At 39.3% G+C, this 20,027-nt stretch overlaps 1 protein-coding gene across 2 annotated transcripts in view; it reads left to right on the top strand.

Moving 5' to 3' along the window:
* The window catches only part of grm8b (glutamate receptor, metabotropic 8b), a 308,441-nt gene that overhangs the window by 184,510 nt on the left and 103,904 nt on the right, over positions 1–20,027 (top strand). Inside the window, exons 3-5 of one of the 2 annotated variants that reach the window (XM_062992277.1) lie at positions 6,352–6,487; positions 13,547–13,701; positions 19,590–19,727. In XM_062992277.1, the coding sequence (XP_062848347.1) occupies positions 6,352–6,487; positions 13,547–13,701; positions 19,590–19,727 (429 nt within the window). The remainder of the gene's footprint in view (positions 1–6,351; positions 6,488–13,546; positions 13,702–19,589; positions 19,728–20,027) is intronic. The other variant, XM_062992282.1, reaches the window with a different exon arrangement.

Consider the following 20,027-nt stretch of genomic DNA (forward strand, 5'->3'; position numbering starts at 1 on the left):
ACACTGACAAAATGACACTTTGACACAATGAAAAGTAGTCTGTGTGCAGCTTATATAACAGTGTAAATTTATTCTTCCCTCAAAATAACTCAATATACAGCCATTAATGTCTAAACCACCGGCAACAAAAGTCAGTACACCACTAAGAGACTACACCCCTAAATGTCCAAACTGAGCACTGCTTGTCATTTTCCCTCCAAAATGTTATGTGATTTGTTAGTGTTACTAGGTCTCAGGTGTGCATAGGGAGCAGGTGTGTTCAATTTAGTAGTACAGCTCTCACACTCTCTCATACTGGTCACTGAAAGTTCCAACATGGCACCTCATGGCAAAGAACTCTCTGAGGATCTTAAAAGACGAATTGTTGCGCTACATGAAGATGGCCAAGGCTACAAGAAGATTGCCAACACCCTGAAACTGAGCTGCAGCACAGTGGCCAAGATCATCCAGCGTTTTAAAAGAGCAGGGTCCACTCAGAACAGACCTCGCATTGGTCGTCCAAAGAAGCTGAGTGCACGTGCTCAGCGTCACATCCAACTGCTGTCTTTGAAAGATAGGCGCAGGAGTGCTGTCAGCATTGCTGCAGAGTTTGAAAAGGTGGGGGGTCAGCCTGTCAGTGCTCAGACCATACGCCGCACACTACATCAAATTGGTCTGCATGGCTGTCACCCCAGAAGGAAGCCTCTTCTGAAGTCTCTACACAAGAAAGCCCGCAAACAGTTTGCTGAAGACATGTCAACAAAGGACATGGATTACTGGAACCATGTCCTATGGTCTGATGAGACCAAGATTAATTTGTTTGGTTCAGATGTTCTCAAGCATGTGTGGCGGCAATCAGGTGAGGAGTACAAAGATAAGTGTGTCATGCCTACAGTCAAGCATGGTGGTGGGAATGCCATGGTCTGGGGCTGCATGAGTGCAGCAGGTGTTGGGGAGTTACATTTCATTGAGGGACGCATGAACTCCAATATGTACTGTGAAATACTGAAGCAGAGCATGATCCCCTCCCTCCGGAAACTGGGTCGCAGGGCAGTGTTCCAGCATGATAATGACCCCAAACACACCTCTAAGACGACCACTGCTTTATTGAAGAGGCTGAGGGTAAAGGTGATGGACTGGCCAAGCATGTCTCCAGACCTAAACCCAATAGAACATCTTTGGGGCATCCTCAAGCGGAAGGTGGAGGAGCGCAAAGTCTCGAATATCCGCCAGCTCCGTGATGTCGTCATGGAGGAGTGGAAAAGCATTCCAGTGGCAACCTGTGAAGCTCGGGTAAACTCCATGCCCAGGAGAGTTAAGGCAGGTCTGGGAAATAATGGTGGCCACACAAAATATTGACACTTCAGGAACTTTCACTAAGGGGTGTACTCACTTTTGTTGCCGGTGGTTTAGACATTAATGGCTGTATATTGAGTTATTTTGAGGAAAGAATAAATTTACACTGTTATATAAGCTGCACACAGACTACTTTTCATTGTGTCAAAGTGTCATTTTGTCAGTGTTGTCCCATGAAAAGATATACTGAAATATCTGCAGAAATGTGAGGGGTGTACTCACTTTTGTGATACACTGTATATATATAATCAGGGCAATTACGAGGTAAATCTTTGATGTAATGTTCCAGTTTGTGCCGTTCAATCCTGCATGTGTGTGTGTTTCTTTACACATGAAAAGAGCTGTTCTGTTCAGTATGACATATGCTACATATCTTACGCACCTTTTTGCTGTGAGGCAACAGTGCTACCCACCGAGCCACTGTGTCGCTCTATAATTATAATTACTAGTAGTAGTAATTAGGGATGTAACGATACACACTACCCACAATGCAATGCGATTCACGATACTGGGTTCACGATACAATTTTTTCCTGAACAAAATGAGATTTAAGACAAATTATGACAAAGTTTTCTTTTATTATTTCTCTTTAAAAAAATAAAATAAAATACTGTATTTGTGCTTATCTTTTATTAATCTAAATAATTAATGCCCTTTTATTTCTGAGGTAGGTACAAACTATGCCAAATAATGCTGCACATTTCCATTTTTGTGTAAAAAAAAACTTAAATGAAATTTTAAAACAAATCCCACATTAAATAAATAAATGAATAATGCAAATAAAGAAAGTATCCTCACATAAATAAATTTGGCTGGAAAAGTCTGAATCTGGCAACCCAGTAGTGACGTCAGCCAGGAGAGGTGAATAGCGCCAGTGCCCTCTGCTGATTAAAGTGAATATCAATTCATTATACATGTAAACCAATTTGAATCGCTACACATGTGAATCGATTTTTAACTTGTGGTGTCATGTGGTGCATCGTTACATACCTAGTAGTAATAGTAGTAGTATTATTATTATTAATATTATTATTATTAGTAGTAGTAGTAGTAGTAGCATTGCTATTATTATTATTATTATTATTATTAGAAGCAGTAGTAGTAGTATATCAGGGTGGCACAGGAGGTAATGTTTGTGCTACACAGCTACATTGACTGTAGTTGCAATTAAATGTAAATGCCAACCTGTCAGGGTTTGTCCCTACATTGCATTGAGTTTCTTAAATAGGCACTGCATACTGAAAAAAACTAAATGAACAAGTGTACTTTTTTTGTATTTTGTATCATAATGGTAGCTGACGGTACCAAATTGTTTAAAAAGTGTCATATTTGGCCTGCACATCGCCTCTCAAAAACATCTTATTTAAATGGATAGGGGAAGCTAAAATTATTTGCAATCTATGATTTGTTAATTTGTCTATGAGAATAACGTGGAGAAATAAACACCGTCTGGCAACTTGAATTCCTTACCTCTTCATGATTGTATGATCACTCTAATAACCATAGAATCATTTATTTGAAAATGACAAGCATGCTTGAAAAACCATTAGATCATAACTGTGGACTGTTTACAATTAAAAGATGAGAAGAAGAAAATGAAGGCCATATAGAAGCCAAGTACTTTTCAATCAATGTGTAACTGAGAATGGTCCTATTGTAAGAAGAAGAGTGAACACCGTGTAGTCATTTTACCCAAAATGAATAACTAATGACTGGTGACAAAGTACTACCATGCAGAAGATCTTTGTAGGTATACAATTACTGGCTATAGATCATGTGTTGGTTTGTACACCCTTGTTGCTTGTCACTATCCTGTACCCCATTTATCAATAGAAAGGGGCGCCCACTGGAGCCACACTGTACTAATGATGTTTGGGTGGAGGACCATTCTCAGCACTGCAATGATTCTAACATGGTAACAGCATGGTAGTGTGTGTTTGAAGCTTGTTAGCACCTACTGGAATCGCTTATTAGAGGTTATCATAGCAAAAGGATGTTGCACCAAGCACTGACGCTGGAAGCTGAATAATAGTGCACATGACCATTTGTCAGGAGAGATAGATGTTTTTCTTTTGAGTCAATATTATGTCTTAAAATTGCTTGTATTTGTCAATAAATATTGTGGCGTTGGTGAGACGTAAGGACACATTTATGCTCTTTAAACAGTAGGAAGCAGTACTCTTTATTTTCAATTGCTCTTATGTCAGTTACAAAAGCATGAAAATGAGACCAGATCTGATATCAGCAGATCCTCCCACTATTCTATAACAAGACAACAGAACAAGAAGGTCAATAAACATAACACATTTAACGAAGATGGTAACTTTACACACTCACACAAACATGAACACAAGATTTGCTTTTGAACACAACTATGTACATTAACGCTCCCAAAATAACTCAGCACTTAATCCCATTTTAACCCTTATTAAAGTTTCGGCTGTGGGTGCATGGCATTGTGGGATACCACGCTCCCACGACTGATGGCATCAGCAGGGGGAATGCCCTTGCCTCTCCATGACAGTGAGCCGGCCGCTCGCCACAATATTATTTCACTGTTTACTGAGATTTCTTGTTGTATATTTTCACTGAATTTTATACAGGTCAACATAAAACCTTTAAAGTACGAGGAGGTTAATATTTCCAATTGCAACTTTATATGTCTATATGTTTATTGACGTAACAACATCATAAAGATGGTTAGAAATACCTTTTTAGGAATCACTTTAGTTAAATACCCGACGTCTCCTAAGCTCAAAATCTTTGAAACTCAACGCCCTTTGTCGAGAAATTTGTCCCCCCGACTGCCGTTTTGTTCAGCACTTGGCTGGAGCGGTGCGGTAAAACATCATCATAGTGTGAATATAAGGTGAATCTGCATTTGTGTGGAATAAACATCAAATTCACTCTGAAAGCTCCACATGTATCTGTGTTTAGCTGGATTTTCTTCCTGTTTCACTTCAAAAAAGGTTAATGTGATTTAACTTATTAAAAAAAACGACACAGGAACACTAAACCCTTTCTTAATTATTACTGCTCATAAGTTCTCTTCACTAATAAAATTCGCTTGTTGTTTTAGTACAATAAGTCACATTAAGCTTTGTGCACGTCACACTCCATAGGAAATTACGGCACAGCCAGCGCAATAGCGGTTTTGTCACTTCTCATGTGTTTACTGAACCCGCTAAGAAATGCAGTATTTCAAGATCAAGCAACTTCACGATTTAGAAGCATAAGAAAACAATGAATAAGTAAAGATAAAGTGCAGGTTTTATTGTATTTATCTTTTTTCCAATTGTATTTCAGTGTTTTTTTTATTTGTGTTATTTAAGTGTCAGAAACAACCCCATTATTTTACATAAGTCTAAAATATATGCAGTTCCACAGGATCATGGAACGCATAAACAGGTTTCCCATACATCCTTATGGGAAAAAATACCTTGAAACTCAACACCTTTCAAACTCAGTGCCACTCCCAGAACCAACTGACGTTGAGTTTCAAGTTTCCACTGTAATTATAAAGTAAATGGTTGAAGCACAACTACATAGATTTTAAAAACTGTCCCTTGGTGTGGGTAAAGAAGTGAATGTGTGAATTTGTGAATTAAATGTGATAGATTGTTGTACTGTTTGGAATCTATTTATCACCCTTCATACCAAATTTTCATCTATTTGGGTCTGAAAGAACACTTTAAATACCTGCATAAACAGCTTTGATTGTCGCCCATACAGAGTGTATTTCTGTCCCAATGTGCCCACTGCTCCCAGAATAATCTCTGGATGCACCATGACCCTGGCCTAACAATAAAGTTGCTGAAAACCAATAAGCATATATCTGTTATCATTGACAAGAAATGTATCAGGGCTTTATTTCACTATATTATTAAAATATATACACCAATCAGTCATAACATTATGACCATCTTGTTTCTACACTCACTGTCCATTTTATCAGCCCCACTTACCATATAGAAGCACTTTGAGTTTCTACAATTACTGACTTTACATCTACAAGGTGGACCAACTGGGTAGGAGTGTCTAAGTGTAGAGTGGACAGTGAGTGGACACTGTATTTAAAAACTCCAGCAGCGCTGCTGTGTCTGATCCACTCATACCAGTACAACACACACTAACACACCACCACCATGTCAGTGTCACTGCAGTGCTGAGAAGCATCCACCACCCAAATAATACCTGCTCTGTGGTGGTCCTGTGGGGGTCCTGACCATTGAAGAACAGGGTGAAAGCAGGCTAAAAATGTATGTAGAGAAACAGATGGACTACAGTCAGTAATTGTAGAACTACAAAGTGCTTCTGTGTGGTAAGTGGAGCTGATAAAATGGAGGAGGTGGTTTTAATGTTATGGCTAATCGGTGTATATAGACATATAGAGAATTCTTCTTTTATACGTATTGTTCGTAAGTATTCATGTCATGCTGCTTGTAATGTGGATATCACAACATTTCAAAATGTGAATTTTCTCTCTTGTCCTGCTTTAAAGTAAAGCCGGGATCCTTCAGAATTACATTAAACAGAGTAAATAAGGAGAGATGTACTTGATGGCATATTGTCCCCAGACACCTTGAGGTTGATCTGATTTAAATCTAAACGCATTTTTCTCTGTACAATGACGCTAGCCCTGAATAGGAGTGTTCATCTTTCTATTTAATTTTGATTGCCTGATGACCTTGTTTGACAAGAATCAGATTCCGAGCCTGTCCTTTTTTATTTATTCTCACTCCTTCATGCTGTCTGTATAACTCAGTCTTTCTCTATCGCGTTCTTCCTGTCTGTACCTGCGACTCTGTATCCCTTTTATTTTTATGTCTCATTTTCCTCTCTTCTCTCTTCCTCCCACACTTCCTCCCATTCTCCTTCTGGTCTTCTTTCTAACTTCCTGTGCATATAACTCTGTAATTTATCCATTTCTCTCTCTCTCTCTCTCTCTCTCTCTCTCTCTCTCTCTCTCTCTCTCTTTTCCTTCATCCTCCTTCTCCTCCTACCCTTTTCCCTCAGGTGGTGTTTGTATTGCACAGTCCCTCAAGATCCCCAGAGAGCCTCGACCTGGAGAGTTCGACAAGATCATCCTCCGTCTGCTGGAGACTCCTAATGCTCGTGCCATCATCATGTTTGCAAATGAGGATGACATCAGGTGTGTTTTCCTCTTAGAGTTTGACATTACTAGTACGTCATCTTTGGGTGGCCATTTGAACTACAACCCCAAATCAGAAAAAGTTGGGACAGCATGGAAAATGCAAATAATAAAACGTTTTGACACTGAGGAGACCAAGTGATTTAGTGTTTCAGCTTTTATTTTGTCTCATTCTTCCTACAAACACGTCTTAAGATGTGCAACAGTACAGGGTCATCGTTGTCACATTTTCCATTTTTACATTTTCCACACATTCTCTATTGGGGACAGGTCAGGACTGCAGGCAGGCCAGTCCAGTACCCGTACCCTCTTCATCCACAGCCATGCCTTTGTAATGTGTGCAGCATGTGGTTTTGCATTGTCTTGTTAAAAAACGCATGGACGTCCCTGTAAAAGATGACGTCTTGAAGGCAGCATATGTTGCTCTAAGATCTCATTGTACTTTTCTGCATTAATGCTGCCATCACAGAAGTGTAAATGACCTTCGCCAAGGGCACTGACACACCCCCATACCATGACAGACCCTGGCTTTTGGACTTGTTGCTGATAACAGTCTGGATGGTCCTTTTCGTCTTTGGTCCGAAGCACATGGCGTCCATTATTTCCAAAAAAGACCTGGAATGCTGATTCATCTGACCACAATAGACGTTTCCACTGTGTGATGATCCATCCTAGATGCCTCAGAGCCCGGAGAAGTTGACGCCGCTTCTGTACATGATTAACATAAGGCTTCTTTTTTTGCACCATAAAGTTTTAAGTGGCATTTGTGCATGTAACTCTGTATTGTAGGGCTTGACAAAGGTTTGCCAATGTAATCCCTCACCCATGTGGTTATATCAGCTATTGTTGAGTCAGTGGCGGTTCTTGATGCAGTGCTGTCTGAGGGATCGAAGATCACGGGTGTTCAGCTTAAGCTTGAGCCCTTGGCCTTTACGCACTGAAATTCCTCCTGATTCCTTGAATGGTTTAATGATATTATGCACTGTAGAGGAGAAAAATGCAAATCCCCTCCAATCTTTCTTTGAGGTACATTGTTTTTAAACATTTCAATAATTTGTTGACAAACTGGAGATCCTCTGATCATCTTTGCTCATCAGAGACTCAGCCTTTCCTGGATGCTGCTTTTGTAGCAAACCATGATTACAATCACTTGTTGACATCACCGGTTTGGAATCACATCATTATTTAGTTTTTTCACCTCATTAATAGCCCTAAATTGCCCCCGTCCCAACTTTTTTTGGAATGTGCTGCAGGCCTGGAATGCAGCAATGGAGGTATATTAACATGAAATGAAGCTGAGCAGAAAAAACATGACATTTCTTGGGTTCAAACTGTCTGCAATCATCAAAAGTCAAAGTAAATGTAAGAAACACTGCATTTTTATTTTATTTGCATTTTCCATTCAGTCCCAACTTTTCCTGATTTGGGGTTGTATTGTACAAAATGCTGCTTTGCCTAAATGGGGTATATAAAAAAGGGTGTAGTTTAATTTGACTACAAACAATTACAGCATTCAGTTTTTAGGGGGGTTCAGAGCCACCTATCCATGCTGGGAGCGATTAACGCGTTAAAATTGTAATTGCGATAAAAAAAAATGAATCGAGAATAAAAAATTTTATTGGGCTATGTTTGTGCCACTTTAAATATGTGTCACTGTGGTAATTTGCGCTGCTTTAACACAGCAACATTGTGTTTATACTGTAGCGATAACACCGGTCTTTTTCAAGTTTGCGGTCGTGAGTTACAAATTACTCGAGCTGCTGCTGCGAAATGTATGGGTGTTTCGAATAATAATTTTTGTTTTCAAAAAGCATGAGAAATCATCACTGGACAAAATTACAGTTATTAATTGACGCTTTAACATTTTTGGTCAAAGCACGCCTTTGTCTCATCACGCGACGGATACGCGTTACAGGCAAAATGAGCTCAGGCAACTGTATTTCAGAGGAATTTGGATGTAAAGCCCATGGACTGTACACGTCATGGGAAAATTACAAACACTGCTGTTAAATGGATTGCAATGGACTGTATAAATGCTTTAACATAGTTAACAATGTGGGTCGACATGACGTTATACGTGTTGCATCTAGAAATGGTTCATTGTAGTACCCTGAGCGCCTGTTTTCAGTGGCAGGGTTATGAACAGGAAAATATTCTCACTTTTGTCAGATAATGTGAACAGACTTGTCATTTTGAATAACTGGGTGAAAGATGGGTAGCAGTTAACAGCTCTATATAGGCATTGGCTGGCTTTCTAAATATAATTTAGATTTAATCATTTTATCATAATTTTATTACATTTTTTTATTGGTAAACATTTTCTTGCAATAAAAATGTGCATAACTAATAAAATTTTGCTTAGTTCTTTTAGAAGTCGTGACAGCCCTAGTTAAAACGTTTTTGCAATGCAATTGAATAGTAAAAATAAATAAATAAATAAATGAAAATAAAAAAAGTAAGAGCAGCTATAGACTTAAATAACAGCTATAGACTTAAATATAACCTTGAAATGATTCGTGGGATATGCCTGACAGCAACTCTGACCAGGATGAAGCATTTACAAAACATATAAATGATAAATGAATGCCATGAAATCTTTATCAAGAGCACTGGAGTCTCTTAAAAATAAATTGTTCGAGGATATGCTACAAGAATTTCTGACACAGTAAAAATGGACTTGTCAGACATAAATAATGCACTCTTAAAAAAATAAGTAAAAACTAATAGCACTTATGTTTTATTAGTGTAAGATAAATTATGATAAAGCAAAAAATAAAGCAGATCTGGGCTTATGGATCTAGTGTTAAAACAAGTTCATAGCAGGATGAGGTATGCAGATACACCAACAAGGCATAAAATTATGACCACTGACAAATAAAGTGAATAACACTGATTATCTCTTAATCACGGCACCTGTTAGTGGGTGGGATATATTAGGCAGCAAGTGAACATTTTATCCTCAAAGTTGATGTGTTAGAAGCAGGAAAAATGGGCAAGTGTAAGAATTTGAGCGAGTTTGACAAGGGCCAAATTGTGATGGCTAGATGACTGGGTCAGAGCATCTCCAAAACTGCAGCTCCTCTGGGGTGTTCCCGGTCTGCAGTGGTCAGTATCTATCAAAAGTGGTCCAAGAAAGAAACAGTGGTAAACCGGTGACAGGGTCACATTACTAAAGAAGAATTGCTGGTTCTGATAGAAAGGTGTCAGAATACACAGTGCATCACAGTTGCAGGGCTGTTTTGACAGCAAAAGGGGGACCAACATAATATTAGGAAGGTGGTCATAATGTTATGCCTGATCTGTGTATATTATAAGGCCAAAGGTGGGTAGCACCACTGCCTAACAGCAAGAAGGTCCTGGGTTCAATTCCCAGGTGGAGTGGTCCAGGTCCTTTCTGTGTGGAGTTTGCATGTTCTCCCAGTGTCTTCATGGGTTTCCTCCAGTAGCTCTGGTTACCTCCCACAGTCCAAAATTGTCCATGACTGTGTTTGATATTAAAGACTTAAACTGATGAATCTCGTGTAACCAGTAACTACCGTTTCTGTCATGAATGTAACCAAAGTGCGTAAAACATGACATTAAAATCCTAATGAATAAATAAAAAAGTATGTGGACACCTGACAATAAGCTTGTTAAACATCCCAGTCCAAAATCATGACTGTTTTTATAGAGTTAAAATCCCACCCTCTATTGTGACAAATACAGCCTCTACTCTAATGGGAAGGCTTTCCACAAGACTTTGAAGTGTCTGTGTGGTAATGTGTGCTCATTCAGTGAAAAGAGCATTTATGAGGCAAGGCACTGAATTTTGATGAGAGACCTGACTCACAATCATCTCAAAGGAGGATTTAATAGGCTTGAGGTCAAGGCTCTGTACAGGTGACTTATCTCTGTGGAACCTGCTAAAACTGACAATGCCCTCCTCAGCCCACATATGGACATGTCCCTGGTGGTACTATATTAGACTAATGCTAGGTATTTAGTTTCAGATTTCACACTGGGCTACCTAGTAAACATTTTACGTATTACTCTCTCTCTCTCTCATGCTCACAATGTTTGTTTATTAGAATTGTAACTTTGGTTACATTCATGACAGAAACGGTACATTACACTACACACAAGGTTCATCAGTGCACAAGTTTATATCGAACATATCGACATCAGTCATGGACAATTTAGTGTCTCCAATTTATTTCACTTGCATGTCTTTGGACTGTGGGAGGAAACCGGAGCTCCCGAAGAAAACCCACACAGACACGGGGAGAACATGGGTCATGGATCGAACCCAGGACCTTCTTGCTGTGAGGCAACAGTGCTACCCACTTAGCCACCGTGCCACCCCATGCTTACAATGTACAAGTGTACAATGTATAAGTGAGTAATAGGCTAGTGCGTATAAAAGTACTATGTCTAGAAGTCTTAGTGAAAGCCCTGCCAATTGTTCCTCCAACTAGCCACTGAAAAGAGAGCAAAATGACTTTCTTAATGAGTGTAAATATTAAAATAATAATAAATATTTATTTATTTATTAGGATTTTAACATCATGTTTTACACTTTGAATACATTCATGACAGAACAGGTAGTTACTCGTTACACAAGATTCACCAGTTCACAAGTTTTAATGTCAAACACAGTCATGAACAATTTTGTATCTCCAATTCACCTCACTTGCATGTCTTTGGACTGTGGGAGGAAACCGGATCTCCTGGAGGAAACCCACACTGACACAAGGAGAACATGCAAACTCCACACAGAAAGGACCTAGACCGCCCCACCTGGGGATCGAACCCAGGACCTTCTTGCTGTGAGATTACAGTGCTACCCACTGAGCCACCGTGCCACCCAAATAAGCCAATATAAGCATAAATTTAACACTGGAGGTAGACACTTCTTTTTCTGCCTGAGTTTGAAGACAACCACAGTTTCTAAATAATGAGATTTGCAAATATAGATATATCTAAAACTGCCAAACGGTGAAGATGTGGTTTTTGTCATAACTGTGCTCTGACAGACAGGCTCATCTTTTTTATAACTACAGGTTAACTAAAATTTTGATAACACTTGTGCTACGAATGTAATTAGTTACCATTCTGTTTCTCGCCAATGTTCTTAACATTTGAGTTATTGTTTCCATAAAATAAATCAATGAGGGTTGTGCACACAAAGAAGCCCTTGGCTGTGATATGTATGAAAACCCATTTGATACCGAATCATAAACATGGGAAAATGCTAACACAGGAAAACTAGTATCCCCAGTCAGGAATTTTTATGACATAGATAGGAAATAAATCAGCCACTCAAGAGAGGCCATTTACCCCATAAACCCCTCAGGTATAGCCAACAATTACCTTAAATGTCTGAACCTGTGAACAGTAGAGTTTATCTAACATCTTTACCTTTGACATTTTTTTGCCTTGTTCCCCCCAATTTTCCACACGAATGCACTGAAAGCACAGGGATAGCCTTAAGATGCCCCGAGCTGAGTCCCAGGGACTCTTTAAAGCAGGGGTGCACAACATACGGCCAGCGGGCCAGACACGGCCCGGCAAAACTCTCGATCCGGCCCGCCAAATGAAGTGCTTTTTTAAATAAATGATGCTGTCACTTTAAATTCACCGGGTAATTCCATGAACTTGCGACTGAAAAGTAAATTATGTAAATACAAATTACTTTAGCAGTACCATGTTTGTCCAAACCAAGTACAATTTAAAAAAAAAAAGTGGATCTCGAGCATAGGAAATTTAACCCTGAATGGACATACAAGTATTTTTTTTTTTTTATTAAACGGGCCATGGCGTTTTCTCATGTCTGGTGTGCTTGCGACCACATTAATCAGTTGGTGTCAGAAAGACACTGCAATATCTCCCACTGACCAAGACATTTCTTGTAAGTACCTGATTTTATGTAACTGTATTTAGGGCTGGGCGATTTTCACGATTAATTTGGTTAATTCGAATGAACGTTTTCACACGATGTTAGAAATGTAACAATCACGATTGTTTACATACTTTATATTTTAATTAAAATACCAACATGTCACGAGGCAGAAACTGACCAGACGCTCGCGGAATATAAATCAGGGAAAGTTTAATATCAAAAGGGCAAAACAGTGTACAAAATCCAAAACCAGAGGATAAACAGACAGGCAGCAAATGGAAGACAGCAAGGATCATACACGGTAATGGATAGATTCAGAAATAAGGACCGCAAACACGATCGGCAAAACTTCACAACGAGACCCACAAACAGAAGAGTTTAAATAAGATGCGCATGGAACTGAACACAGCTGAACTGAATCAAAACTCCGGAGACGGTGAGCACGATCAGGATTGGCTTACCCTGTACATGTGATAGTCACGTGAGAGTCCATGGGAGCATGGGAATAGTAGTCCATATTGTTAGACGCAGAATGTGCCCCGTCCATCCACCCCCCAGTCACAAGAGGACAAAATCAAAGCTGAGCTGACTGCTTACTTGATGTCCCCTAGTGTAGATACTAATACAGACTCTTTAAATTATTGTTAATTATTGTTATATTGTTATTGTTATAAAGTTTGAGTTCCTTGAAAGGATAATTAGGTGGTGCTGTTACTATTTTTGCACTTCTGCAGTCTTTTAAATTAAAAATTTTCAATTGCATTATACAAAAACAAAAAAAATCGCAATCATAATCGAGAATCGATAATATATTTGAAAATAATTGAGATTTTTTTTTTTTTTTTGCAATATCATCCAGCCCTAACTGTACGTATTACAAATTCATGTGAACAGGTCTGTAAAAATGAAATTTGTGGCCCTCTGGTTTAGGTGTTTATGTGAAATCGGCCCTTGGTAAAAATAAGTTGTGCACCCCTGCTTTAAAGCATCGCTCCTAGTTGTAGCGAGTAACATTTGATGAGAAGCAGGAAACGCTTTTAAGGGCACTTCAGAGAGAACTACACTTTCCATCCAACTGAGCCGCCTCTACCCTGCCAGACCAAACTGAGCGTGGCAGGTGGGGACTTTGCAGCCACATTATGAATGCTAATCATTGTAACCTGTGTGTGTTTATATTTCAGACGTGTCCTAAATGCTGCTAAACGAAACAACCACACAAATCACTTCATGTGGGTGGGCTCGGACAGCTGGGGCTCGAAGATCGCCCCTGTGCACCAGCAGGAGAAAGTGGCCGAGGGAGCCATCACCATCCTGCCTAAACGAGCTTCAGTGGACGGTACAGTGCTTTACATTTTCTTCCATCTGCCACAGAGTTTGACATGTTGTGCACTGTGAAATTCTTTTTTACTCTCTATAGTTCTAGAAAGTGATTATTTTTATCACTGTAGCCTTTCTGTTTGTCTTAGCCAGTTTGGCCATCTTCCTCTAACCTCTCGAATCAGCAAGTAGTTTCTGTTTAAGGAACAACCGCTTCTTTTAGGAATTTAGGCCCCTTGGAATTCTAACTTACTGACTACCATCTTAACTTTTGCACACACTTGCACTTTTGCATCCTTTGTAATATTACGTACCTAACTTTTTTAGATACTGAATGCAGTGTACCTTTTTTGGGTAGATAATTGGACCCTAAGCACCACAGTCGCAACAAACTTGAGTTTTAATTAAATGTACTCTGCACTAATTAAAAATAATTCAGTTACAAAAATGTAACAGGCAAGTATATACATAGTAGAATAACTTTTAGGATTTTAAGTGCCTTAGGTGACAATCATTATGAAAAAATTAAACATGGTGTAATTAATGCTACGTTCCAAACAGTCAGAACACTTAACAGAGATGTAAGATCAATGGATGTACCAAAAATGATCAGACTTCACACTGCTATGTGGCTACATTCATTAATTTCTGGACTAGATCTGAAAATGAACTTTTTGCAGCTCATACATCAAAGGTTGCCAGCTGTTTGTATGCAAGTCTTAAATTGTGTTTTTTAAGCAAGTGCTTGTCTTTAAACCTCAAACATATTGAGCTTAATATGCATGATCTCCAATAAGCTTGTAGTTCTTTCATGCTACGGACAGCGCCAGAAAGCATGAAGTACAGGTGTAGTATTCAATGATACTGTAAATTACTAGAATGTTATATTTACACTGATCAGCCATAACATTAAAACCACCTCCTTGTTTCTACACTCACTGTCCATTTTACCACATAGAAGCTTTTTGTAGTTCTACAATTACTGACTGTAGTCCATCTGTTTCTCTACATACCTTTATAGCCTGCTTTCACCCTGTTCTTCAATGGTCAGGACCCCTACAGAGTAGGTATTATTTGGGTAGTGGATCATTCTCAGCACTGTAGTGACAATGACAAGGTGGTGGTGTGTTAGTGTGTGTTGTGCTGGTATGAGTGGATCAGACACAGCAGCGCTGCTGGAGTTTTTAAATACCGTGTCCACTCACTGTCCACTCTATTAGATACTCCTATCTAGTTGGTCCACCTTGTAGACGTAAAGTCAGAGACAATCGCTCATCTATTGCTGCTGTTTGAGTTGGTCATCTTCTAGACCTTCATCAGTGGTCACAGGACACTGCCCACGGGGCGCTGTTGGCTGGATGTTTTTGGTTGGTGGACTATTGTCAGTCCAGCAGTGACAGTGAGGTGTTTAAAAACTCCATCAGTGCTGCTGTGTCTGATCCACTCATACCAGCACAACACACACTAACACACCACCACCATGTCAGTGTCACTGCAGTGCTGAGTATGATCCACCACCCAAATAATACCTGCTCTGTGGTGGTCCTGTGAGAGTCCTGACCAGTGAAGAACAGCATGAAAAGGAGGCTAACAAAGCATGCAGAGAAACAGATGGACTACAAAGTGCTTCTATATAGTAAGTGGAGCTGATAAAATGGACAGTGTGGGTAGAAACAAGGAGGTGGTTTTGATGTTATGGCTGCTCAGTGGTTAAATACTGGACTAGTAATTTAAAGGTCGTGGTTCAAGCCTAACATCTGCCAGTTTGCTACTGTTGGGCCCTTGAGCAAGACTCTTAACCCTTAATTACCTGGATTGATGGTCACAATTGTAAGTTGCTTTGAATAAAAGTGACTGCTAAATGCTGTAGAATGTAAACTCTTTTTGGCCAATTTATTAGGAACACTTTGCTAATAATAATAATAATAATAATAATAATAATAATAATAATTAAAAGGTTGCCCCCCCCCCATTCTGCCCTCAAAATGTAATTCTTTCTATTATAAGTTTTAATAGGTATTAGAAACACTTTTTAAATACTTTGGCCCACATTGACATGGTTGCATTGCTGTTAATTTGTAAGCTGTGAATTTCCTTTTCTATTGAATTTAAAGCTGATGGCTAGATAGGCCACTGAAACACACAAAACGTATTGTCATGTTAATGGTACCAGTTTAAGATAACTTGTGTTTCCGGACATGGTGTATTATTAGGCTGGAACTAGCCATTATGAGGGCGGCATGGTGGCTAAGTGGGTAGCACAGTTGCCTCACAGCAAGAAGGTCCTGGGTTCGATCCTAAGGTGGGGCTGTCCGGGTCCATTCTGTGTGGGGTTTGAATGTTCTCCCCGTGTCTGCGTGGGTTTACTCCGGGTGCTCCGGTTTCCTCCCACAATCCAAAGACATGCAAGTGAGGTGAATTGGAGATACTAAATTGTCCAGGACTGTGTTTGATATAACTTTGTGAACTGATGAATCTTGTGTAATGAGTAACTACCGTTCCTGTCATGAATGTAACCAAAGTGTAAAACATGATGTTAAAATCCTAATAAACAAACAAACAAACTAGCCATTATGAGATGGGTAAATCATGGCCATAAAGGGATGCAAACACTCAGCAACAATACTTAGATAGGCTGTGCTCTTCCATCAATGCTCAGTTTGTATTAGGGGTTTAATGTGTACAAAGAAACCATTTCACACACCATTACACCACCACCACCACTAACCTAAACTGTAAACACAAAGGTAGGTTGGGCACATATATTCATGCCATTTATGCTGGGTTCTGGTCTACCCTAAAAAAAAGTGAGAATAATTAGACTGGACAATCTTTTACCAATATTCAGGTGTCCTGTTTCAGTGACCCAGTGCTCACTGCAGGCTTAGATTTCTGTTCTGTTCTTGTGGTTTTCTGCGGTAGCCGATCCGCCACAGAGTTTGACAGTTTGTGCACTGTAAAATTCTTTTTCACTCTCTACAGTTCTAAAAAGTGATTATTTTTATCACTGTAGCCTTTCTGTTTGTCTTAGCAAGTTTGCCCATTTACCTCTAACCTCTCTAATCAGCAAGCAGTTTCTGATTAAGGAACAATTGCTTACTAGATGTTTTTTTTCCACACAAATTGTGATTCTTGATTTGTGGTTTGTTGTTCATCGAAAGATGTGCTTAAATCAGCTGCCTGGCATTAACAACAATGCCACAGGTAAAATCACTCAAATTGCATTTTTCCATTCTGATGATTGATGTGAACCTGAGGCTCTTGACCCATGCCTGTGTAACAGTATGCACTGCACTAGACACAGTGTACATACTGTACAGGCTTTTATTTGCCAATGGAATTGACTGCTCATGAGTGACTTCATATAAAGTATGATTCCTACTAATTGTGGTTGATCCCTTCATTTGCAACATAATTGGTTACTTATTTAGAGCCCTGTGTGATGCAGAACACACAGACAGATTCATAAAATTGTGTACTGAAATCAGTTTAGGGTGGCACGATGGCTTGGTGGGTAGCACTGTCGCCTCACAGCAAGAAGGTCCTGGGTTCGATGCCCAGGTGGCGCGGTCCGGGTCCTTTCTGTGTGGAGTTTGCATGTTCCCCCAGCGTCTGTGTGGGTTTCCTCCGGAAGCTCCAGTGTCCTCCCACAGTCCAAAAACATGGAGTCAGGTTAATTGGAGACACTAAATTGCCCTACAGGTGAATGGGTATGTATGTGTGTGTGTATGTGCCCTTTACAGACACACATACTTGCGCCCCATCCAGGGTGTTACTGTGTGCCTTGCACCCATTGAAAAGCTGGGATAGGCTCCAGCACCCCCCATGCAACCCTAATTGGATAAACGGTTAAGAAGATGAGTAAGTGAAATTAGTTTTATCAGTAAAGGCAGATCCAGAACTCATTTGTTGGTTCATACTATACGTAAATGATCATAATAGGATTGTGAGATCCTTTCTTATCTCCCTTACACTGTTGGCATTTCTATGGCAGTGCACCATGTGTGTTTTTTTATTAGCTGTCAGTTGCTACACCCTCTTACTGACCCATGTCTGTGATTTGTTTCTTTGTCAATAGTCCACACATGTGTTGAGCATTGGTGTGCATTTATATCCCAGTGTTTGCTTTTTTTCTCTTGGTGAATAATTGTTTCTGTAGCACAATTCCTAAATGTTGGTTATTTCCTTGTTTGCTGTATCTAGTTATTGTATTGATATTCTAGTTGGTCCCTGTACCTGTTTCCTTTCTGATTTTGAGTATGGTTCTGCCTATGGTAACCTTATCTGCTTGTTATTGGATTACTAATTTGGATTATGACAGCGAGTATTGGTCTTGCCCTAATGAATTATAAATCACAGATCTCCATTGGCATCTTACTTAAACACACCCCACCACCATCCCCAGTGGTAAGAAATTGTTTTGCCACACACAAAAGGAACACAAGGTGTGTGGCATATAACAACAAACAAAAATCTGTTGCTCGATTGTGGGTTCCTACAGCAGTGTACTAGCTGAAGAACAAAAAACAGACCTGTGGGCCTTTCTTTATACTGCTCTAGTCACAGTTTCAACACTTCCTCTAAAGTTTGGGTGTAGGACTTTGGATAATTGTGATAATTATGAATTCTGTGATAATTGTTCCTTATCTGCTTACAACATTTTAGCAGCTTAACAACAGACATGTTGCTTATCTCCGTGCATTCCACTCCCAGCCACATGCCTATTAGTCTTTAATGCACAAAGCAGCATAATACTAATATTCAAATTATATTAAGCATAAAATCTAATTTTTCCATGACAGTATCACTAATTTACTGTTATTTGAGTGAACTGTAGTATGTACTTCAGATCAAGAAACATACTAATGTAGTAGTTAGTACCGTTTGTAACATTCATAATTTTTGATATTATTAGTTAATTGCTTTACAAGCATATGTATATATTTATGACCTTTTTGAACACACTGTATTCCCAGCTTTTCTAGTTTTATTGTCATATGTTAAAACCTTATTTTATTTGTGTGATTTTAACAGCATTTTTAAATAGGTATAAATGATTAGAAATGTAAAAAAAAAGTAATTTAGACCACAAATCAACTATGCAATACTTCAATTGCACTCTGAATAATGCAAATATTAACTTAGACCAATTAGGCATAACATTATGACCACCTCCTTATTTCTACACTCACTGACCATTTTATCAGCTCCACTTACCATATAGAAGCACTTTGTTGTTCTACAATTACTGACTGTAGTCCATCTGTTTCTCTGCAAGCTTTTTAAACCTGCTTTCACCCTGTTCTTCAATGGTCAGGCCCCCCACAGGACCACCACAGAGCAGGTATTATTTGGGTGGTGGATCATTCTCAGCACTGCAGTGACACTGACATGGTGGTGGTGTGTTAGTGTGTGTTGTGCTGGTATGAGTGGATCAGACACAGCAGCACTGCTGGAGTTTTTAAATACCATGTCCACTCACTGTCCACTCTATTAGACACTCCTACCTAGTTAGTCCACCTTGTAGATTTAAAGTCAGAGACGATCGATCATTCATTGCTGCTGTTTGAGTTGGTCATCTTCTAGACCTTCATCAGTGGTCACAGGACACTGCCCACGGGGCGCTGTTGGCTGGATATTTTTGGTTGGTGGACTATTCTTTAAAAACTCCAGCAGCGTTGCTGTGTTTTATCCACTCGTACCAGCACAACACACACTAACACACCACCATGTCAGTGTCACTGCAGTGCTGAGAATGATCTACCACCTAAATAATACCTACTCTGTAGTGGTCCTGGGAGAGTCCTAAATAATGTAAAGAATAGACAATTTTCTTTCTAAAACAAATGTCATTGAGTATTTTAGTAATTTTGCTTTTTTTTTTTTTTTTACATTTCAACCCCAAAGCCTTTGACAGATACTTCAAAAGCCGTTCCTTGTCCAACAATCGAAGGAATGTTTGGTTTGCTGAGTTCTGGGAGGAGAATTTTGGATGCAAGTTGGGGATGCATGGCAAGCGTCCCGGGAGCCCAAAGAAATGCACAGGTAGGAAAAGGCCATTTATTTTGTCTTAAGTCTTATAAAAATCATTAAAAAGTTTGCTTTCTTGTTGTGTAAATCCTCCAGGGTAGAAAGATTCATCATCCTGACATCTGACTAAACTTAACTGAGTTTTCTTCAGTAAAAGAACTGTCTTTAGTGAGTGTCAGTAAACAGATATGCCTGCATCATTCTTCCTCTGTACAATATGTCAATGGTTCCAAACCCTGTGCTATTTTAAGTTCACCTATCCAATTATGAAATCTTTCATGACCCACAACATAATTAAACAATTTTTTACTGGTT

This window comes from Trichomycterus rosablanca, chromosome 1 (assembly GCF_030014385.1).
Source record: "Trichomycterus rosablanca isolate fTriRos1 chromosome 1, fTriRos1.hap1, whole genome shotgun sequence".
Lineage (NCBI taxonomy): Eukaryota > Metazoa > Chordata > Actinopteri > Siluriformes > Trichomycteridae > Trichomycterus > Trichomycterus rosablanca.